A 24466-nucleotide genomic window follows, 5' to 3' on the forward strand; every position below is an offset into this window, starting at 1 on the left:
TCTGAGGCTCCTGGTAGGCACTGGACCAAGAGCTAGACAGAGCCGTGGGTGGGCTGGGAAGAAGGAGCCCAGCACCAGGAGTCCTGAGCAAGAGGAAGCATTTCCAGAAGAGGCACTGTGATCCTACCAAAGACTTAGTCTACTTAGATCTCTTGAAAGTCATCAGGCTCAACATCTACAGAAATACACTGATTATTGTTACATGGAGGAAGGGCAGTGGATTTGGGGATTAAACACGTAGATGGTGAATGCCACCTTGACACAGATCTGGACTCACTTGAGGACAGCCTGGGATTTGCTGTTTTTGTCAAATGGCCAAAGGGCAGCTTGGCCACGGGTTGGGGGCTTGGAGCTCTGGGGACTCGAGATGTTTAGGCAAAAGTTGTGGAATTGGCTCTCTAGAGCTTCTCTAGGGAGCTGGGTGAAAAAGGATGGCTGAAGTGTTTGCTTGTGCTCCATGTTAGAATGAGCTTCTTAGGGGGACCTGGGGGTGAGAGGGTAAACCCTTTTTGCCCAGCCCTTATGTCTCTACCTAAAAGCCTGTGGGCTCTTCTAATTTCTCCCTGTGCGTTTTGGACCCCTCATGGGAAACACAAGGCTGGGCCTCCCTGCTGTAACTTTGTGCACCTATGGATATATTTCCTTTTCCTCTTTTTCTGTCTCCCTTTCAGAGCCAAGAAGAAGAGCAAACCCTTGAACCTCAAGATCCACAGCAGCGTAGGCAGCTGCGAGAACATCCCCTCTCAGCAGCGCTCCCCGCTGCTGTCCGAGCGCTCCCTCCGCTCCTTCTTTGTGGGACACGCACCTTTCCTGCCTTCCACCCCTCCTGTTCACACTGAGGCCAACTTCTCTGCAAGTAAGTCACCCGCCGGGCTGCACTGGGAACGCTTGCCACGCTACCTCCTTCTCCCCAGCACCTGCTGTTCTCTGTGCCAGGTGCAAACTCCCTTTTCTTTATCTCTAGGGCTTGTGAAATGCTCACTGATAGAGCTTCGCCCATCCTCTGCCCACGGCCCCCCCTATCTGCCTATGCCGCTCACGCCCATTTGGATGGTTTTGGGGGGGGCATAATTGACGCTGGGGAGGTTGACTGGGTGTTGTTGGTCCCTAGTTCTTGCTCTTTCCCCTGAAGGTGTGAAGGAAAGATAGAGGAAAGCAAGCAGGCATTCAGGGAGGCACCTGCCCTCTCTCTCCCTCCTCCTGGCTGTCTCTCAGCTGCCTGATTACAGGATTTTTCTTGGCCGCTGTGGCTAAGGCATCTATGATTAAGTTTTGTATTTTTTTCCCCACTCAGGTCAACATATATAACCTTTACATCTCAAAGATGTATTTGGGTTCAAATGGGGTTGAGCATGCCTGAGGTGGTTTACTTTCAGCTCTTACGAATTTCTGCTGGAGACAGGGTGGTTATTACTTGGAGCGGAAATGGAACTTTTTGGTGATGGAGGGCTGAGGTTTCAGAAGGCGTTTAATCTTCTCTATCCAGAGGCCCGATTTGCTGAACAGGCACAGACGTGGTCAGAGGGGCACCCCCCTGAATAAAGCCCAGCCAGTCCTCCAGCCAAGACAGCAACTTTTATTGATTGGTTGCTCAAGAGAAGGCAGGGCTCTGAGAATGTAGAAGAAATAACCCCTGGCCCTTAATTCAGCCACAGGCTGTGCATGTTGTGTTGCTGCTCTGAGAAATGATGAGACGTGTTCACTGAGCACTGATACATGCTGATCACTCACAGGCAGGGCCCCATTTAGTTCTTGCAATAATCCCTCGTACAGGTGGATTATTCCCATTGTACAGAAGGGGAAACTGAGGCCCAGGGACGTCAAAGAACTTGCTCAAAGTCATACAGGTGTTGAGTGTTTGAGCTGGGATTTGAATTCAGTTCTTTCTAACACGTCACACATCATTTGATAACCATGACCGTTCAAATACCCAGCAGAATGCCTTTCTCTAAATATGGGGTTTTCTGCATTACTTTTACCTAAGGGTTCTTACACTTTGAGAATTTGACAAGATCTATTAATTCTGTGCCTGGAAAAAAAGGCACATGTAATATCCAACATCCCGCTAGATGGTTAGGCTGGGGCCCGAATAATGAGCTTGGTTTATAGCCCATGGGTGTTTATGGTGCATCCATGGTAGGAATCAGCCGAGGGTATAGACTGCTGAACCATGTGGACATCAGTTAGGAGTCGGTCCAGAGACTGCCTTGTCTCAGTGCCCAGGTTAGGCAGGCTCTAAATCGAGCAAACTAAAATAGCACCCACGACTCCCAGGTCCACACCAGAAGGCCAATTTATTAATTTGTCCAGAGAAGTCACTGCCAGAGAGCGCGCCCTTCATGAGGGTGGGCCTGCATGGTAGTCAGAGAGAGTGGCTGCATGAGCGTGGATGAAGAAAAGCATGATAGTGACATGTCCAGTGTGTAGCAACAGCCAGGTGAGGCAGATGTCACGACCAGGAACAGATGCCTGGGTTTGAACCCCAGTTATTCTACTTTTAAGCAATTATGCATGACCTCAAGTGAGTTCAAAGCCCTTGAACCTGTTTCCTCATCTGTAAAATGGGGACAATAAGAGGTTCATCTTGTAGATAGTTGTGAGGATTAGATAAGCTCATGCATGCCAAGCCTTCTGCACAGTTCCTGGCACACAGTAGGTGCATAATAAATGGTGGCTTTTATGATGATGTTTTATTCTTGAATCATTTACAGCCTGTGGTCTGATGGTTAATTTGGGGCTTCTGTGGCTAAATGCCTTGCAGTTTACTTCCCCTCCCCACTTCCCCATGGCTCTAAGAGCGCTTGGCATTTACCTTGGCATGACTCTGGGTGGCTGCCTCTAGCAGCCATCTGTCCTTGGTCATCGCCATCCTATGAGTGAATGTCAGCCGGGCCCCCTCCAGGGGTTGGCCACTGCTCTGCACTTTAGTTTTGGCCAGAGTAAAAACATCTCCTTCCTGCTTTAAAAAAAAAACAAACAGGCCGGGCGCGGTGGCTCACGCTTGTAATCCCAGCACTTCGGGAGGCCAAGGCGGGCGGATCACGAGGTCAGGAGATCGAGACCACGGTGAAACCCCGTCTCTACTAAAAATACAAAAAAATTAGCCGGGCGTGGTGGCGGCGAGCGCCTGTAGTCCCAGCTACTCGTAGAGGCTGAGGCAGGAGAATGGCGTGAACCCGGGAGGCGGAGCTTGCAGGGAGCCGAGATTGCGCCACTGCACTCCAGCCTTTGCCACAGAGCGAGACTCCGTCTCAAAAAACAAACAAACAAACAAAAACATGGATTTGAACATTTGAGCCCCCGTCCCTACCAAAGAGTTTTTGAGGATTCATCGTGGCTTCTAACTTTTTGTTCCCACCCTGGTCTCCACCTGAGAGGAAAAGCTTTTCTGCTTGCCTGTGGACAGGAGCAAAGTCTTTCATTAACAGGTGGCTCCCAGCAGTAAGAGGCACCAGGAGCACAACTGCCCCTTGGACAGTCTCGGTTCTTCAAAGAAGTTGCTCTCCGATCTCCCAGAAAGAAGAAAGATAGCATTTGAGTCTCAGTGGAAGAATGAGTGTGTAACCCAAATATGAGCTGAAATCCCAGGGACCAGTTCCCTATCTGTTGATTCTAACAAGTAACAGAAACAAAGGCAGCCTGGTGTGGGGCAGGCAGGTTCCAGTTTGGGAAACGAGATGCTGTCTGTTGGAATCTCAGTGTTGCCGCCAGTTGCCTTTGTGGCCTCTGTCTCAGCCTGGTGTGTCAGCTGCACTATTTCAGTTAAGGCTCACCCCAGTCTGCGAGGCAGGTGCTAGAATTCCCATGTTACAGGTCAAGAAACAGGCTCAGAATGGTGCATGAACTTGTCCATGGGGTCCCTTCTGAATCCAGATCCAATCTAGCCTGCATTGTATCACTTCAACACGGCAAGTTCCTTTCTCTTTCTGGGTCTCAGTTTCCCCAGGGGTATGCACTCCCTGAGGGTCCATTTCAGTGACTCTGAGGTCTAGCCACTGAGTTTTCCTAGGCAAATCTTTTGATGCACTTAGAATGCTGGTTCTGGGGACTCTGGGTGGGGCTTGGGGTTGGGAGAACACAGCTACCGGGTGCCCACTCCTCCTTGTTTGTAATAGTTCCCATTCCCATGCTACCGTGCATTCCAGAAGAGAACTCCCTGCTTTTGGGCCCTGGTGGCCGCCTTCCTCCTGCTGAGCCAGCCAAGGGGGCCCCTGGGGCTGCATCCCTGCCAGGCTCAGTCTGTCTGCCTGTTTGTCACTGTCGGCTCTGGCTCTGGTCTGCACTGTGAAGGGTGGTGACACGCCATCTTGTTACCCCATGATGGTAACGCCTGGGGACAGTGTTAGGCAGATCTGGCTGTAGTGTGGCCAAGCCTCACAACCTCAGGGTGCCCAGCCACCTTGAGTGGGCTGCGAGAAGGACATCACCTTCTTGGGGCTTACCCTACTCCCCTGGCTTGGGAGTGGCGAGTGGGGAAAGGGAGGGAGGGGAATGGCAGGAGCCTTCACTGATGGAGGAATCTGTCTCCAAGGTTCACCAGCCCTTGGGGTTCATAGCCTCACTCAGGTAGGGCTAGAATGAAAGATGTCAGACGCTTCTGTTCACCATGGGAGATATTGACTCAAATGAACCTGCTTCCGAGAGAGATAGAGAGCAGTGGACTTATCTCTCTACCCTTGCTGTATTTATTGTGTGTTGCATTTGGGTGGGCCACCGTGCTCTGGTGGTTTGATTAGGTGCTCTTCACCAGTGGATCATCTTTACTCCACCAATCTGCAAGCTTGTGGGCTCCTTGTAGGCTATCTCTGATCCCAGCTGATGGAGGTCAGGCTGTCTTAAATCCCCTAAAGAAAGGCTACTTTCTTTAGAATGAAAGAGTGCCGCATAGATGGAAGGAATAATTGTCATCATTCATTACCGGCTGGTAGAAGTGACTTCGGGTTTAAAGCAACTAACTGGATGCTGTTAAGTCACTGGACAAATTACTTAACCTCTTGAGTCTATTTTCTACCCAGCAACGATGCAGTGAGGATACAATGAGAAATGCATGTAAATTCCCTAGCATGGAGACTCAGAGCACTGAGTCTCAATAAAGGGTGGCTTTGGGAGCTATTGCTGTATGTTACATGATGAAGTGGCTTGCAACAATGACGAAAACCATGTTAATAATAGCATTCGGCCTGTATTGTGTTGACAATGTTCCAGGCATTGCACAAAGCAGTTTACTTTTATTATTTCATTTAAACTCCACCATCCTCTATAAGGTAGGTACTACTATTATCCCCATTTTACAGATGAAGAAACTGGGGCTGAGAGAGTTTAAGCAGTTGGCCCAAGGTCACAAGGTCAGGAAAGAGGTGAAGTTTGCCATCCTTTTGAATCCTCCAGTCTGCAGTGCTAGGTTGTGAAATTGCAATGTCATCTTCATTAAAACTTGCTTGCTCATTAGGTAGGGAACTGAACATGCTCAAGTTTTCCCTCCGATGCCCTTGCATCACTGGGGGAGTGTGTTGCGGGTGACAGCCTCGCTCAAAGGATGCCTCTTTGTCAGTGTGCTGTGCTCACTTAGAAAGCAGCACACACGTAGACTAACCATTTGCTACTCCACCTGGACTCTGTTGTTATTATTCTAGGGATCTGTTGTCCCAGGTTGTAGCCATCCCCATAGGGGCCAGGGAGTTGCAGAAAGTAGCCAAAATTACAAGCTGCAGGAAGCCCCTGCAACTCGTTCATCCTGGACATCTCTGGTGGAAGATGAGGAATGACATAGTAATTTTGCCACCTGCAATTTTCTGGGTGTTTCTTTGTTAGCTGCCTGTGACTCACTTAGAATGCTGGTTTTGGAAGCTCTGGGTGGGGCTTGGGGTTGGGAGAACACAGCTACCAGGTGCAGCAGCTTCAGGGCAGCAGCTACCAAGGGGAACAAGTGACTGATGGTTCCAGAACTTCGCCATCTTGGTCATAATGACCCCAGCTGGAGTTACCTACAAGGCCTGGGTCTTACGAAATATTGTCCTTCATGAGGTGTCTTGAAAGATGGCAGCCCCTCTGCCCATCCCTACTCTAAGCCACTCCTGCTCTTTGTCCTGGGGACAAGCTGAGAGAGAGTTGACCCTCTTTTCATAGCCTGGCCTTGCGTGTACCTTGAGGCTGAGTCAGAAGCCTGGTTTGTGGAGGAAGGCAGCAGGTAGCAATAAAGACTGATGGAGCAGAACTGCCTACTCCCAAGAAAGCGGCCGCTGGAAGGGTTATAAAGAGACTCAGGATGGGGGTGATTATATAATGGGGTTTAATGAGGCTTAAGGCCAAGGTTCATTACCCCCCAGAAGAGAGGGAGGAGAGGCTCGTGTCTTGACAGAAGTTTGCTGGCTGAACCGCAGTCTTGTCTCAGAATTGGAAGATATTTTGAGCAGTTTGCGTTTGACCGGACTCAGTGGTGCCAATTCCAAGGGGAAATTAGATATCCTATGGAGTTACCCAAAGGACTTTGCCCCCACAAAATGAGCTAGGGTTGGTGCTGGGATCTCCTGTTCCCCTGGGGACTCAGCAGACACAGGAGGTACCACGTTGCCTGGCATCTTTTAGAAACTCAGGCCCCAGCAGCTTTTTAATGGGTGCTGACCACCTGCTACATGCCAGGCAGGATGTAGATGATTTGCAGGCATTAAAATATATACACCTGGAAATAAACAAAATGCTGCAGAACAGTTCCTAAAGAAAAGCACTGATCTCTTGCACTATCCCTCCCCAGTCCTGCTTCCCAGAAGCAGCCAGCTTAACTCCTTCTGCTAGTTATTTTGGTGATCACAACCACAATGTAAACCAGGTTCTACCAGGGTTCTCAAAGTGTGTTCCAGACCACCATCACCAGCAGCAGCAGCATCCCAAAGCTTGTTAGAAATGCAAATTCTTGCTCTTCCCCTCCAGCCCTGTTGAATCAGAAGTTCTGGGGAGAGGTCCAGCAATCTGAGTTTTCACAAGCTCTCCAGGGAGTTGTGCAGGCTGGCATTTCAGAATCCCCGGGTTATATGACAGTTTTTTTTAAAGCTTTCATTTTGAAGTAATTTCAAATTTACAGAAACGTTGCAAGAACAACACAGGGGACTTCCAGGCCCCTCTTTACTTAGATTCACTGGTTTTTAACATTTTCCAGCATTTGCTTTTTTCTCTCCCTCTTTCTTTCCCTTTCTCTAATTTTTGTGAACCATTTGGGACTAGGCTGTATACTCTCTTACATAACCATGTAGAGTTACCAATTTCAGTAAACTTGACATTGAATCAGTACTTTCATCTCGCCGGATTCCAATTTCAGCAATTGCCCCAATAGTATCTTTTAGAGCAATTTTTTTTTTTTCTGGTACAGGATCGAATCTGAGGTCCCGTATTGCGTTTGGCTGTTATGCAAGCTAGAGCAGTTTCTCAGCCTTTTTTGTTGTTGTGTATGACTTTGGCCTCTTTGAAGAGGAGGGGTCAGCTACTTTATAGAAATCTCTCAATTCGGGTCTGCCTGATGTTTCCTCCTGGCTGGACTCAGGCTAGATGTCCTTGGCAGGATGCCTACATAAGTGGCGTTGAATCTTTCTTAGTATATCACGTCTTTATAGACAACTCCACTGTGTGGGATCAGGAGACTTAAGGTCCTTCTGTGCCCTGCACACTTGCCCCGTGGATTTCCAGGAAGCCAGGAGCCCAGCCCTCAGCCTTCCTGGTGCTTCTCTGTGATGGGATGGGAGTTATTCCAGATGTAAGTTTCTCTCAATGTGCAAGAAACTGACACAGAAGATAAAGCCTGGATGTAAGCCATTGGCCTTAAGTGACTGCACGTGTGTCAAATTGTCATGATTCGTCTGCAGATGTATCTATTAAATATCTTTATGTTTCAGAGGAGTTTTCAGCCTCTTGTGTGTTCATTTCCACCCGTTTAATGAGGTAGATTCGGCCTTGTCATGGGTTGAATTGTGGCCTCAAAAAGATGTGCCCAAATCCTACCCCACACACCTGTGGATGTGCCCTTATTTGGAAATAGGGTGTTGGCAGGTGTGATCAAGTTAAAATGAGGTTATTAGGATGGGCCCTAGTCCAGTATGACTGGTGTCCTCATAAGAAGAGGGAGATTTGGACAGAGATGCCAGGATGGCACCAGGTAAAGATAGGGACAGAGATTGGAGTGATGTGTCTACAAGCCAAGAAACGTCAAGGATTGCCAGAGCCACCAGAAGCTGGGAGAGGCATGAGGACATGCTCTCCTGAGAGGCTCCAGAAAGAACCAACCCTGCTTTGAAAATCAAGAGCCCCCTTAATCTTGGACTTCTGGCCTCTAGAACAGTGAGAGAATAAACCCGTCTTGTTTTAAGCCACCAGCTTTTGGTATTTTATCATAGCAGCCCTAGGAAACCAACGCAGACCTCCTCCTCATTTTCCAAATAAGAATAAGGAAAGGCGGTACCAGGGCCAATCTGTATAATCATGGCAAGTCAATACCTATTCAAAATCTCAGTGTCACCTTAAATGCCAGCTGGAACAGGGCTTTTTCTCTGAGATACCTACTGGGTTCTGAGAAGTACCTGAAAAGAGTGTAGCAGCCTGATGTGGGGGAGAGAAGAAAGAGGTGAGGCAGGGGCAGCTGCTCTCCAGCCCCAGCAGGTGTGGCCCTGTGGAGATAAGGGCCCAGCACTGTGCTGCCAGATTGTTTGATTTCTTCAGAAGTTGGAGATCCTGACTTTTACAAGCACTCTCCCAGTTTAAAAATGTTAGCAACCAATTATACATCCTTTGACACTGTATAAGCCCATATTGGATAACTCCACAGGTTTGCGGGTTGCATTTTGTTTGGGGGCTCCCAATTTTTAATCTCTGTTCTAGGATAGATGTCAGAGCTAGAAAGGGCCTCAGAAATCACTGAGTCCAGCCCCTTGTTTTACAGGTGGGGAAACTGAGGCTAGAGAGTAGAAAGGACTTGCCCAGGGCTATAGAGCTGGGGCTTGAACCTGAGTCTCCTGATGCCAACCAATGGCTCTCTCCATTATATCAAGAGGGTTGCAGAACAGCAGTCTCTGCTGCCACTCAAAGTGCTCAGCAACAAGGTGGTGGAAGTTCAAAGGACGTTAGTGTGTCTTTGTTTAAATGGTGACACTTTTTGTGTGTATGGAGGGCTGCTGAAGCATGTGGGCATGAGCTGTATGTGTGTGTGCATGTGTGGGTGTGTATGTTCCATGAGAGGCGACTTCTGGGTTCTTATCATCAGTCTTCTCTTGTCCTTGCCTACACATTTTGTACTTCTTGCCCCAGCAAAAACAGTTTGGGCTCAGCATGCAATAGACAACCTCAGACCTTTTGTTATGATTGCTCTCACCAGGAGTTGTGGCGACCAAAATTGATAGGTAAGTGGTTGGCGTTAGAAAGCAAAGGAGCCATTTGTGTCTGTTGGAGTTAAGTCCTGATCCTTGGTCAGGTACATGCTGTCAGAGTGGGCAATCCCATTCCCCCTCATCGGGACCTGTGTCTGATTGTTACTGCCTTTGTCCCAGTAACCCCTCTCTTGAGCATCAGCTGATTTCAAAACATCAGCTGATTTCTATCTGCGATAGAACTGTACGGTGTGCACAAGGCATTCGTATTCCTTATCCATGCCCCTGCGTCCCCATTCTGTGGATGAGAAAACTGACGTTCCAAGAGAGGAAAATTCCTGGCTGGCAGTTACATAGTGCATGAGAGGCAAGACTAAAGACCATAACGCCTTCAGACACCAGATTGCATGCTCTTTCTGCACATAACTTGGCCTGACCTCATTTCTATGAAGTGGTAGGGTTGCAGGGGGGGTTGGTTTGTTTCAATCAAATTTACCCTCCTCTCCAACAAGCCTGGTCCTCTTCTGGCAGCCTCGTCTTGCCCATCTATCCAGCTGGGTAAGCCTATATTTAGGTGTGAACTTTGACAGTTCTTTTCCATGATGCCCTATCTTCCATGTCTTGTTGAGTGAGGCTTCTAAATCAGGAGTCAGCCACCTTTTTCTGTAAAAGGCCAGATAGTAAATATTTCCAGTTTTGCAGGCTGTATGATTTCTGTGACAACTACTTAACTCTGCCATTGTAACACAAAGCATCCGGAGACAATACCAAAACAAATGGATGTGGCTGTGTTTCCATAGAACTTGACTTACAATAACAGGCGGAGGGCCAGATTTGGTTCGTGGGATGTAGACTGTGACCTCTGTCCTTCCACTTTTTTTCATCTCCACCTCCATCATCACCACCCTTGTCCAAACTGTGTAATAGTTTCCAAATGGATCGTCCTGTATCCACTTTGACCCAAATCCACTCCATTGATGTAATCTTCCCAAAGTGAAAATCTGGCTCTCAACCCCAATTAAGATAAGATCCTACCACAATCTCCCACTGTTCATAGTCTACAGCCCAGATCCTTAACGTGTCATGCCACACCCTGGCTGGCTCCTGTGCTCTCTCTAGCTTCATTTTTTTCTCTCTGCCCCATCACATGAATTCTTTCAATGAACTATGCTCTCTCTTGCCATGAACTCTTAGGCTAATGGACACCCACTCATTATTATCACTTCCATCTGAATTAATGTTTCCTTGGGAAAGCATTGCCTGACATTCTAAGTTAGATCAGTTACACCTTTTCTCATCTCTATACTTTTCTTTAGAAGCACTTAGCACAATGTGCAGGTATATGTGTACTTATATGAGTATTTGTTTCATGCCTCATTCCTCTAGTATCAGTTCCATGAAGGCAGTGACTACGTCAGTCTTGTTTATCACTGTGCCTGGCATGGAGCTAGCACACACAAAATAGTTTTGAATAGATATCAATGAACATTTTTGAGCATTCACTTTGTGTCCAGCACTGTGAACCTTCAGCTACTCAGGATCTAGATGGCAAAAGACAAAGAATTCTACTTGTTGCCCTCCAGAGCTGCAGGGCTGGCTGGGCTTGGCTTCACCCAGGCAGGAACTGAAGTCTCTGGATTTGGATGCAGTCTTTGGATTTATGGATGGTTCTCCTGCTTAACTGACTAGGGAAGCAAGTGTCCAAGAAAAACTGCCCCCAAAACCATTTTGTTGATTGAAAAATAAGCAGCTCTTCATCACTGCATGGTGGTGACGGTGATTGGGATTCATGGTTGGTTACAAGTGACAGGTAACCCAACCTAAGTGTTTTGTTTTGTTTTTAAATATAAAGGTAATTTATTGACACATGTAACTAAAAGGTCCATAGGCTGTGTAGGCTTCAGGTATGGCTGGATCTAAGGGCTCTGTTCATGTTGTGACTTAGTCTCTATCTCTCAGCCCTACTCTTTTAAGGATAGCTTCACTTTTATGCTCTATGTGGTGACAAGATGGCCCCAGCAGTCTCCCCTATTCTAGTCCGTAGCGGCAAAGTAAGATTGTTTAGATCTGAGATTCACTCTGAATCCACAGGCTTGACTGTATACTCATCTCTGAACCAATCAGCAGGGCCAGAGAAGTGGGATAGATGCTTACTGGCTTTATTTGGGCCATGATCTAACCTATGGGCTTAGAAATGGAGAGTTTTGCTGTATTAGTCAGGATTATCTCAGAGGGATAGAACTAATAGGATATATATATATATATATATATATATATATATATATATATGTATGTATCCTATGTTATATATATATACACACATATATAGATATACACACACACATACACACACACAAAGGGGAGTTTATTAATTATTAACTTACATGATCACAAGGTCCTACAGTAGGCTGTCTGCAAGCTAAAGAGCAAGTAGAGCCAGTCTGAGTCCCAGAACTGAAGAACATGGAGTCTGATATTCAAGGGCAGGAAGCGTCCAGCATGGGAGAAAGATGTAGGCTGGGAGGCTAGGCCCATCTCTCCTTTTCCATGTTTTTCTACCTGCTTTATATTCACTGGAAGCTGATTAGATTGTACCCACCAGATTAAGGGTGGATCTGCCTTCCCTAGCCTGCTGACTCAAACGTTAATCTTTTTTTTTTTTTGAGATGGAGTTTCACTCTTGTTGCCCAGGCTGGAGTGCGATGGCACGATCTCGGCTCACCACAACCTCCACCTCCTGGGTTCAAGCGATTCTCCTGCCTCAGCCTCCCAAGTACCTGGGATTACAGGCATGTGCCACCACGCCCAGCTAATTTTGTATTTTTAGCAGAGGTGGGGTTTCTCCATGTTGGTCAGGCTGGTCTCAAACTCCCAACTTCAGGTGATCCACCCACCTCGGCCTCCCAAAGTGCTGAGATTACAGGCATGAGCCACCGTGCCCAGCCACAACTATCCTTCATGTAACCAGAAATGCACCAATCTCTAACCCAAATACTATTACATAACGTTAACAATACTTAAATGCTGATATGCAGACAATAAATCTTATGTCACATGATAAAGGAAAAGGAAATAAAATGAAGATATTTTCTTAGTACAAGTGTATACATGCACAAACATGTTTTTAACAAAAGAAGGAGGAAAAACTCATGACAGTTACAGTCCTCATTGCTGCAGCTGGTCACGTGGTCATAGCTGGTATTGATGACTACCTTCTACTACCCATTCTGTATTCCCTTTGCCTTCAGCAGGCACCTCAGCAAGTCATGGTTTTTTTCCTGATGGAGTGACACAAACCTTCATTCCTGAAGGGTCCAGTCATTTGTAGTCCTGCCTGGTTTGGGCTGTTGTAGTTTCCCATTGATGTTAATCACAGGGCTTGGTAATACTCAGAGATGCCCTAATGGATCTCCTGTATTCCATGTGTACTCCTCCTTACCTCCGTTGTGGAGTAGCAGACTGATTTCATCTTGATAGTCTGGGTCATTCACCCCAGCCAACATTGTAACTCCCTTCTTAGCCTATTGACTTAAAGGTAGGAGGAGCTCAAAGTGTCCAGGTGGCAATTTTAACTTTCAGTTTAGTGGAATCATTGTGTCTCCTGGTGTTAGCCTTCCTCCCTCTGGAACTAAGATCTCTAGGCCAGCAGAACGTAATGTCGTGGGATCAGGAAGCAAAAATTTTGCTAGTGGATCAGTAGGGGTGATGGTGGGTGGTGCCACTTCCACCCCTTGATTCCTGGACCTGCGAATCCTGGCTATGGGAGAAGCAGTACCATATATTGGATGCTGATTCAGAGCATACATGGCCTTCTAGAGAACTTTGCCCCAGTCCTGCAAAGTATTGTCACCTAGTTGGTGTTGTAATTGTGACTTCAAAAGGCCATTCCACTGTTCTATTCATCCAGCTGCTTCAGGATGATGGGGTATTGCCACCTAGTTGGTGTTGTAATTGTGACTTCAAAAGGCCATTCCACCGTTCTATCAATCCAGCTGCTTCAGGATGATGGGGAACGTGGTAAGACCAGTGAATTCCATGAGCATGAGCCCATGCCACACTTCTTTAGCTGTAAAGTGAGTGCCTTGGTCAGAGGCAATGCTATGCGGAATACCATGATGGTGGATAAGGCATTCCGTGAGTCCACGGGTGGTAGTTTTGGCAGAGGCATTGTGTGCAGGAGAGGCAAACCCATATCTGGAGTAAGTGTCTATTCCAGTGAGGACAAACCTCTGCCCTTTCCCTGATAGAAGAGGTCCAATATGATCAACCTGCCACCAGGTAGCTGGCTGATCACCCTGAGGAATGGTGCCATATCGGGGACTCAGTGTTGGTCTCTGCTGCTGGCAAATTGGGCACTCAGCAGTGGCCGTAGCCAGGTCAGCCTTGGTAAGTGGAAGTCCATGTTGCCGAGCCCATGCGTAACCTCCATCCCTGCCACCGTGGCCACTTTGTTCATGGGCCCATTGGGCGATGACAGGGGTGGCTGGGGAAAGAGGCTGAGTGGTGTCCACAGAATGGGTCATTCTATCCACTTGATTATTAAACTCCTCTTCCACTAAGGTCACCCGTTGGTGAGCACTCACATGGGATACAAATATCTTCACAGTTTTTGACCACTCAGAGGGTTCCATCCACATACCTCTTCCCCAAATTTCTTTGTCACCAATTTTCCAATAATGCTTCTTCCAAGTCCCTGACCATCCAACCAAACCACTGGCTACAGCCCAAGAATCAGTATATAATCACACATCTGGCCATTTCTCCTTCCAGGCAAAGTCCACAACCAGGTGCACCGCTCGAAGTTCTGCCCACTGGGAAGATTTCCCTTCACCACTGTCCTTCAGGGATGTCCTAGAAAGGGGCTGTAGCTGCAGCTGTGCACTTTCGGGTGGTGCCCGCGTATGGTGCAGAACCATCTGTGAACCAGGCCCTAGTCTTCTCTTCCTCTGTCAACTGATCATAGGGAGCTCCCCATGAGGCCATCAGTGCAGGCTGGGGAAGAGAAGGCAGGGTGGCAGGAGTGGAGATCATGGGCATTTGAGCCACTTCCTCATGTCACTTACTTGTGCCTTCAGGACCTGCTCGAGCCCAATCACGTATATGCCACTTCCATTTGATGATGAAATGCTGCTGTGCACGACTCACTTTGTGGCTACATGGGTCAGAAAGCACCCAGTTCATGATAGGCAGTTCGGGTCACATAGGCAGTTCAGGTCACATTGATGACCCATAGCCAAATGTTCAGTTTCCACCAAAGCTTGGTAATAGGCCAAGAGCTGTCTCTCAAAAGGAGAGTAGTTATCTGCAGAAGATGGCAGGGCCTTGCTCCATAATCCTAGAAGCCTCTGCTGTGATTCACCTATGGGAGCCTGCCAAAGGCTCCAAACAGCATCCCTGTCTGCCACTGACACTTTAAACCCCATTGGATCTGCTGGGTCATATGGCCAAGTGGCAGAGCAGCTTGTACAGCAGCCTGGACCTGTTGCAGAGCCTTCTCCTATTCTGGACCCCACTCAAAACTGGCAGCCTTTTGGGTCACTTGATAAATGCACTGGAGTAACACATCCAAATGAGGAACGTGTTGCCTCCAAAATCCAAATAGGCCCACTAGGCGTTGTGCCTCTTTTTTGGTTGTAGGAGGGGCCAAATGCAGCAACTTATCCTTTACCTTAAAAGGAATATCTCAACAGGTCCCACACCACTGGACCCCTAGCAATTTTACTGAGGTAGAAGATCCCTGATTTTAGTTGGATTTATTTCCCATCCTCTGGCATGCAAATGCCTCACCAATAAGTCCAATGTGTTTGCTACTTCTTGCTCACTGGATCCAATCAACATAATGTCATCAATGTAATGGACCAGTGTGATATCTTGCAGAAGCAAAAAGCAATCAAGTTCTCTCCAAATAAGATTATGACACAAAGCCAGAGAGTTTCTATACCCCTGAGGTAGGACAGTGAAGGTATATTGCTGGCCTTGCCAGCTGAAGGTAAATTGCCTCTGGTGGGCCTTATGGACAGGAATGGAGAAAAAGGCATTTGCCAAGTCAATGGCTGCATACCAGGTACCAGGAGATATGTTAATTTGCTCAAGCAATGAAACCACATCTGGTACAAGTACAGCAGCTGCAGTTGGAGTTACCACTTGGTTAAGCTTATGATAATCCACTGTCATTCTCCAAGATCCATCTGTCTTCTGCACAGGCCAAATGGGAGAGTTGAACAGGGATGTGGTGGGAATCACCTCCCCTGTGTCTTTCATGTCCTTGATGGTGGCACTAATCTCCACAGTCCCTCCAGGGATGGAATATTGTTTTTGATTTACTATTTTTCTAGGTAGAGGCCGCTCTAATGGCTTCCATTTGGCCTTTCCCACTGTAATAGTCCTCATCCTACCAGTCAGGGAGCCAGTGTGGGGGTTCTGCCAGCTGCTAAGTATGTCTGTGCCAATCATGCATTCTGGCACTGGGGAAATGACCACAGGATGAGTCCAGAGACCCACTGGACCCACTGTACATCAGACCTGAGCTAAAACTCCATTAATTACCTGACCTCCATAAGCTCCTACCTTAACTGGAGGACCATAATGACGTTTTTGGGTCCCCTGGAATGTTTCAGCTCAGAGTCAGTGTCCAGTAGTCCCTGAAATGTCTGATCATTTCCCTTTCCCCAGTGCACAGTTACCCTGTGAAAACGCTGGAGGTCTCCTTGGGGAAGGATGGGAGAAAGATTCACTGCATAGATTGTCTGTAATGTAGTGGGGTCCTTCCTCAAAGGACCCAGCCTCCCCTTCATTCAAAGGGTTCTGGGTCTGTAAACTGGCTCAAGTCTGGAAATTGACTGAGGGGCTGTGATTCTCTGTTTTTATAATCAAATTAGTCTTTTGTCCATCCTACCTAGAAATTTTCTGTTTGTATAATTTCAGTAGGAATGCAGTAGGCTTCCTATCAATTTCACTTCTAGGAACACTGTGATTAATTAGCCAATGCCAGAGATCTACATGAGTCAGAGTATTCTTTTTTTAATTATTATTGTTTTTATTTTTTCCATAAGTTATTGGGGTACAGGTGGTATTTGGTTACATGAGTAAGTTATTTAGTGGTGATTTGTGAGATTTTGATGCACATATCACTCGAGCAGTGTACACTGTACCATATTTGTAGTCTTTTAATCCCTTGCCCCCCTCCCACACTGCCCCTGAGTCCCCAAAGTCCACTGTATCATTCTTATGCCTTTGCGTCCTCATCGCTTAGCTCCCACATATCAGTGAGAACATACAATGTTTGGTTTTCCATTCCTGAGTTACTTCACTTAGAGTCAGAGTATTCTGATTGCCACTTTGCCTCTGCTGTCCATTACGGTAGCTACGTTCACCTTGCCTTTGACAGTTGAATGCTGCCACTTGGCCCTTGCCACTTTGGGATCCAATTATTCCCCTTGTAAGTAAATTTTGTAGTTGAGTGACTGTGGTTCCTACCATTAGATCTGACATACAGAGAAGAGCAATTACAGGGCTCTTCAAAGATGTAGGTGCTGCCCTCACAAATCTATTTTGTAAGACATCAGTCAAGGGTATATCTTCTGGACCCTCCCAGCTAGGATGAGTAGGTCTAAAGTGACTAATCTACTCCACCATCCCAATCTCCCTGAGCCTTTGGATCTCTTCCTCTACATTAAACCAAGGGAGATCAGGCATTTCCAGCTCACTCACAATGGGCCATCTTTTAATCCATATTTTGGCTAACCAAGCAAATAAACTATTAGAACCTTTTTTTAACTCCCCAAGCTGCAACATTAAATGCAGAGTCCTTACTTAGTGGGCCCAAATCAATAAATGCAGCCTGATCCAACTCTGTGTTCCTTCCCCCATTATCCCACACCCTTAATATCCATTCCCATGCCTGTTCTCTAGATTGCTGTTTATATAAATTAGAGAACTCAAACAGTTCTTTTAGAGCATAGTGCACCTCCTCATGGGTCACACTCTCAACCTCACCTCCAGGGACCCACTGGGACTGTAGTGTGGTTATAGGTCTAGAAGCAAACAGGAGTATTGGGAGTGGCTCCTGAGGAGAATCAACATTATTTTGCCTGGCAACTGCCTCAGGGGAGGCCATCACTGTTGCCTCAGGCAGGGCAGGGTTTATCTCCTCAGACAAAGGTGGAAAGGCTGATGGCAGCATGGGTTGGGGAGGGGATGTCGCCATTTCTGGGGATAGGGAAGTTGTTCCTTCTGGCAAAAAGGGTCCATCAGAGTTTACAAACTCGATGTCCCCAGCTTCATCAGGGTCCTCCCACAAATCCCCATTCCAAGTTTCAGGGTCTCATTTTTTTCTAATCAATGCCCTCACCTTAACAGTAAACACCTGGTGAGGCTGTCCATGCACCTGTCGCTGCAGGTCAGCCACTCACATGGTAAGAGCTTATGTCTGTTTTCCCACAATTTCAGCTCTTTCTCTACAGGAGGTAAGACTCACTCAGGGCAATCTTAGTAGATTTGAGGTTCAGTATCTGTTTCTGAAGCTGGGAGACAGAATCCCTCAGTTCATAATTTCTTTCATAATTTTATTTCATCACTTTGTCTACTGAACTTAGGAGCAGCCAACCAGCTTCATTTTGTTCCTTGATTCTCCACATATGGTCAAAGGTATTATGTATAGCGTCACTAAACTCCTTGCCTTTCATAAGCAGTGAATTAGGAGTCTCAAATGCATTTATTTTGCATAACTCTCTAAACAGTTCATGCCAAGGACTATCAGTGTTCTCTATACTATTAGAAGTAGAGTCCTTAGCATTTTTGGGTCTAATCATATTAAGCAGCCAACTCCAGAAACCCCCAAATCAATGAAAGAACTCCATCCTTATATTCTGTTCCTCTAAAACCACTCCTGGTACCAAAATCTATATTAGTCAGGGTTCTCTTAGAGGGACAGAACTAATAGGAGATATATATGAGTTTACTAAATATTAACTTACACGATTGCAAGGTCCCACAATAGGCTCTCTGCAAGCTGAGGAGAAAGGAGAGCCAGTCTTAGTCCCAAAACTGAAGAACTTGGAGTTGTATGTTTGAGGGCAGGAAGCATCCAGCATGGGAGAAAGATGTAGGCTGGGAGGCTAGGCCCATCTCTCCTTTTCACATTTTTCTGCCTGCTTTATATTCCCTGGAAGCTGATTAGATTGTGCCCACCAGTTTAAGGGTGGATCTGCTTTCCCCAGCCCACTGACTCTTTTGGCAACACCCACACAGACACATCCAGGATTAATAATGTGTATCCCTCAATCCAATCAAGTTGACACTCAGTATTAACCATGACATTTGCTTAAAAGAGAGAATGAATGCTGGGGAGGCTGACAATCAGTGTTCACTAGAACAAGCATGAATAATGTGGGGTCCCTGTCTTCAAAGACTTTGAGGAGCACTCCTCCAACCCCAGGCCAGATCAGTTCATGACCTGAATTAGCAGGCTGTGTCTCTACCATTGTACAGAAAACCATTTCAGTTCTCTGTTTCTGTTGGGCTGTATTCCCCAGTGATCCCTGGAAAGGAGTTTCTTTTTTCTCCCATCCCCTGACACTCCTCTAGGAAGCACACAGCCTTCTAGGGAAAGTTAATCGTGGTACCAAGTAGAGACTCAGCCCCACTCCAAGGGCAAAGCCATGGCATCCTGGCTTTGGTCGGGCAGGCAGTTGAGAGTTGGACAAGCCTGGGTTCAGATCTTATCTCTGCCATGTATTACTTACCAGCTCCAAGCCTCAAGTTCTCCTTCTTTAAAATTGGGCATCATATCCCTTTCTCATGGATTGATTATTGGGATGAAATGAAGGGATCCTAAGCACTATGTCTGCTGCATAGGAAGCAGTACCTAAGTGTTGTGGTTGTTGATACTGTTGTATGGTGTTTGGATTTAGGTCAGCTTTAATCCTCATTGGTTTCTGTTGGATATCGCCCCACCCTACAGCATATCTGAATGCAGCGATCATTCAGATCATTGATCTGAAAATTACATCTGAGATGTACAATACAGATCATGATCAGTATTGATTGAACATCTGAAATGTAAAATAAGATACCGAGTATCAGGGAGGAGTCAAATAAATGTACGTCACAGTCCCTGACCTTGGTGAACTTGCAGTCGAGTTGGTTAGAAGGCCTCTAGGATGCAGGTAAAACTCTGGGCCAGGAGTTGGGAAATCTTGGTTTTCCTCTCAGGGCTGTTACCCCTGGCTGTCTGGCTCTTGTTAGATCACTCAACATTTCAGAGCCTTGGTTTCTTCATCTGGCAAATGTGTATATTGATGCCATCTGCCTACCTCACAAAACTATTGATTGTTGGGAGGTGTGTGATCACCATTTGGAAACTAGAAATTGTTCAGATGGACAAAGTATCATTATCCCTGCCTAGTAAGACAGCAAACGGACAGGCAGGGCAGACATTCAGCTGTTGCGCATCTGTAGCACTGTTCAATCTGATTGGTTGGGCATGTTTTTGGGTGTGTGTTCTGATTGGTTGAGTGTATATTTTGATTGGCCAGGCCTATTTTCTGATTGGCTGGGCATATTTTCTGTTTGGCTGAGCATATTTCCTCATTGGCTTGGCGTGATTGGTTGGATATGTTTCTGTTTGGCCCATGCCACCCCATAAGGGTGGTTAAATATTTTCAGTAACACCCCTAAACACAAGCACCTACCTCACTAAGCATAAGAAAATATTCAAGCCTCAGTTTCCTGATGTATACAGTGATAGCAATACCTTCCTGGCAAGGTTATGGTGAAGACTGTAGGAAATGAAATGTTAAGGGTTATGATCTGTCCCATCCACAGACTGTGCTCTGTAAAGACAATATCTTATCTTTTCTGTTGACTGCCATATCCTCATATCCATAGCCTGCTACATCATAGGCCCTGAACACGTATGTTTTGAATGCATAAATGAAGCCCCAATGCCTTATGCTAGGGGCACAGTGGTTATTCAGTGAATCCAGATTGAGGACCTTAGGGGTCATCAGAGATGAAGGATGCAGTTGGTGTCAGACAATAGGGAGGGGTGAAGATTGTGGTAAACAGGAGATCCCCTCCTCCTCCACTTCTAAAGAAGGCAGTCAACGTCCAGTCCAAGTCAGTCATTGCTCGATGGGAAAGGAAAAAATTGTCATCACATTATCCAAATTTTCTGAGAGAAGCCAGACATCTAGATTTTTGTAGGTAATCTCAAAATTTTTAAAATACTGGCAATGGATTAAAATGTTTTTTATAAAAACCATCACAGGTTAAGCAGTATATATATGGGGGCCACCGGTTTGTGACCATTGGTCCTGCCATAAATGGTATGTCCCTTGCTGGTTCTTGTAACTGGAACTTTTGTCTTTAAAAAGACAGGGTTAGGCTGGGTGTGGTGGTTTACATCTGTAATCTCAGCACTTTGGGAAGCCAAAGCAGGAGGATTACTTGAGCCCAGGAGTTGGAGAACAGCCTGGGCAATGTACTGAGACCCCCATATCTACAAAAAAATAAAAGTAAAAAAGCCAGACGTGGTGGTGTGCACCTGTGGTCCCCGCTACTCAGGAGGCTGAGGCAGCAGGATTGAAGTTGCAGTGAGCTATGATCACGCCACTGCACTCCAGCCTGGGTGACAGAGTGAGACTCTGTCACTAAAAATTAGAACAAAAACGGATGGGTCAGACTTCCTTCTCATCCTTAGGACTGGCTTCTGGCCTCTCTCCTGATCTCCAGCATCACTAACACGCCACAAAATCCTGTCCTCCCGGCTATGATTATGCCCCTAGGATGTAGCTTTGATAACTCGGATTTTCACGCTGGGGACTTTACCTCTTTGTTACTCATTTTGAATGGAGGGACTCTTCCTTCTCCAAATAACAGGCTGCTTCCTAGGCCTCGGGTGGACGTGCCACAGCCCCCCACCCATGGCACCCTGGGCCCGTGCTGGCTCCTGGCACATACCTGCACTCTGAGGCTTGGCCCCATCAGTCTCTGAGCAAGATCTGAGACCCTGCTTTTCATCTCAGGCCAAATTCTTCTTGGCCAGGGATAAAAGTGGCAAGTGTTCTACTGTGCCCCATGCCGCTCTGTTGAAGGCCTCTGTTAAAGCCATTCTTTCCTCTGCTAAAAGTCAGGGCATGACCAGGCAGGTGTAGGTGGGCGCTTAGCTCCTGCGCCCCCTCTCCCTCCTACCTTAACAAGGAGAGTAAAACCATCCTCTGTTTACTCTCTTCCTCCATCACATCTGTCTTCAGGTCTGTCTGTCTGGATCATCCAGTCTCTTTTTCTGTTACTTTCTTCCTTGAGCCCTGTCTTCCTCTTGCTTTTCTCTGTGTGGCTTTCACCCTCTCAGTCTTTCTTTCTCCTGGTCACCACGTCTCTCATCTCTGTCTCTGTCTCTGCCTCTCCCTGGCTCTTTCTCCCTCTCCTCTCCCTCCTGGCTGTAATCATCCACCCTTCACAGCCTCATGAACACTGGCAGCCCTTCTGCGCTGCATTCCTTAAAAACCCTTGCCGCTGACAGAGAAGACTTGGGGGTGGTGGCTGGGGGACTGCGGGAGGGAGGGAAGACTAACCCCCCTCAGAAGTCAGAGCATCTGTCTCTTTGGGAGCAATGCCGGGGCTTTGATGCTGAATACTGAGGAGTGAGAAGGAGGGGGCAGATGGCAGAGGAGGAGCTCTGTAGGGCAGGTGCTAGTGCGCCCCTTCAGGAGAAACTCGATGCTGATTCCATCATGACAAGCCTGGGGGCCTGGATCCCGGGGGTTAATTGGCATGCCTTGGCCTGCTTCCAGCTGGAGTATTTACTTTCTATTCCCCAAACCCTCCAGGCTTTGGCTGCAGCGTTCTCTGGAAACCCTAGGAAACAGCGCCTTGTCCTGCAGCAGCTCTTTCTGGGAGGCTGAGAGCCCCGGTAGGGTCACCTTAGGCTGCCACCTCACCTGTCTGTTTGTCCATCTATAAAATGGGACTAATGATGTAAGTGTTCCCGGCCTCGCAGAGCTGCCATGAGGACCCAGTGAGCTGATACTGCATGTTATGGGCTGGAAATGGCTGGATGGGGTCAGCTGCTGCTTCTGCAGAGGTCCAAATAACAAGTATTTTCAGCTTTGCAAGACAATAGCCCTGGCCCTCTGTATTCATGGATTTTACATCCATGGATTTAACCTACTTCAGATCTAAAATATTTGAAAAAACATGGATAATTATGTCTGTACTGAACATGCACTGACTTTTTTCTTGTCATTATTTCCTGAACAATAGAATGTAACAACTATGTACATAACATTTACATTGTATTAGTTATCATAAGTAATCTAGAGGTGATTTAAAGTATACAGGAGGCTTTGTGTAAGTTATTAAGATATGAAGACTATGCCATTTTATATCAGGGACTTGAACATCTTGGATTTTGGTATATGTGGGGTGTCCTGGACCCAACCCCCTATGGATACTGAAGGACAGCTATACACACACACACACACACACACACACACACACACACACACACGCACATTCCAGAAGACATAATTGTTTTCGGTGCTATATTTGGAATTGTAAGAAGAGTTCAAGCAGAGTGGTTTTTGATGAGGCTTCTCCACCCACTGTATTTGATGAGAACATTTCATGCTTAGCCCTCATGAGAAACTAAGCCGTTGATGTAAGATTGGCCACACTGTTCCATCATAGCCCCTTCCAAACAGTCAGAGATTTTGCTTCCAGGAACATTGGGTGGGGAGGCAGATTGTGAAATTGAGGTTTGCCCAAGGAACAATATGACCTCTACATGGGTATAAACTCAATTCTGGTAGCAGATATGTGGTTGAGGTTGGGATTCAGGGTCTATAGTGAGGAGATGATTTCTTACTTGGCTAACTTCTTTCCCTTTGGGAAATCCCATAGAACTTGGGCAGAAGAGTGGGGATTGTTATCAAAAGAGGGACACCTGGCATGGAGGCCTCCAAGATTGCATTTGTAGAACTTTTTCTGGTGTAAGTAACAGAGAATCACCACATACTGGTTTCAGCAAATACAAGTGTACATGATGGTTCATGTACTAAAAAAAAAACAGTTCTAGAATAAAGGCATCAGGAATGGCTGGATCCAGGAGCTCAGTGTCATCAGCACACGTTCTTTCTCTTTCTTCATCTCACAGCCTTGTTTTCCTCCTTGTGAGTTTTATTCTCAGTTAAGCTTCCTCTTCATAGTAGCTCTTGACTGCTCCAAACATCCATCTTCACAGTTCTAAGTGTATCAGAAAAAGAGTCTCAGTATTAGCTCTGATTAGATGGATGGGAACACATACATGTTTATCCTGAACTGATCACTCTAACCAACTGTGGCCCAAGTTATTGGTCCACTCTTGAAGCCATGGAGTGAATCAACACCACTGAACCAACTGGGTTGCAATCAAGGGGAGTGGATTTCCAAAGACCAGGGTGATGTAATTACCAGAATAGGGATGCTGAGCACGTGAGAGCAACTGCCGCCTATAAATACCAACTGGTCTGTGGGTTGGGCACCTGTGATTCATGCTGTCATTTGTTTCTCCCCCCGTGGAGTGGCCAGGGGGGAATATGAATGATTATTAATTCGAAAGAGGAGCCTGAACCTGTTTGGTGAGTATTTCTCTTTCTGATTATTCAAGATTGTACTTCGAGAGAGTGTCAGGAATCCCTCTTTTCCCCACTTTCACCATGTGCTTTCCGCTGACCATGAAACAAGAAGAAAGCGCTTCTTGCCTTGTGGTTTCCAACCTTGCTTTCACATTCAAATCACCTGGGATGCATTTTAAAATTCTGATCCCTAGGCTGCACTCTGGTCCAATGACATCAGAGCCCCTGGAGGATGGGGTCCGGGGGTCAGTACTTTTTAAAGCTCCCTGGGTGATTGCAACATACAGCCAAGATCAAGAACCACTGATCCTGCTTTAGTAGCCTGCATGTTGAGCAGCTGTCCTAGACAGGTGGAGCCAAACTCTAGTAGGATTTTCTGAATACCTATCACTTCCATGTAGATGCTGCGAACTTTTTCTTCTCATCTCAAACCATATCCAAGCCCTAGAAATTAATAGAAAACAGGTTTTAGACGGTGATATGATCCATGTAATTTACAGGTGC

General features: G+C 46.6%; 1 protein-coding gene across 3 annotated transcripts in view; it reads left to right on the forward strand.

Annotated features, from left to right (window-relative positions):
* Positions 1-24466, forward strand: part of KSR2 (kinase suppressor of ras 2) — a 526910-nt gene that overhangs the window by 310081 nt on the left and 192363 nt on the right. For all 3 annotated transcript variants that reach the window (XM_058425819.1, XM_058425817.1, XM_058425818.1), the window contains one exon: positions 672-856. In XM_058425819.1, coding sequence (XP_058281802.1) covers positions 672-856 — 185 coding nt within the window. The remainder of the gene's footprint in view (positions 1-671; positions 857-24466) is intronic.

Source organism: Hylobates moloch, unplaced genomic scaffold, assembly GCF_009828535.3.
Source record: "Hylobates moloch isolate HMO894 unplaced genomic scaffold, HMol_V3 SCAFFOLD_12, whole genome shotgun sequence".
Classification (NCBI taxonomy): Eukaryota; Metazoa; Chordata; class Mammalia; order Primates; family Hylobatidae; genus Hylobates; species Hylobates moloch.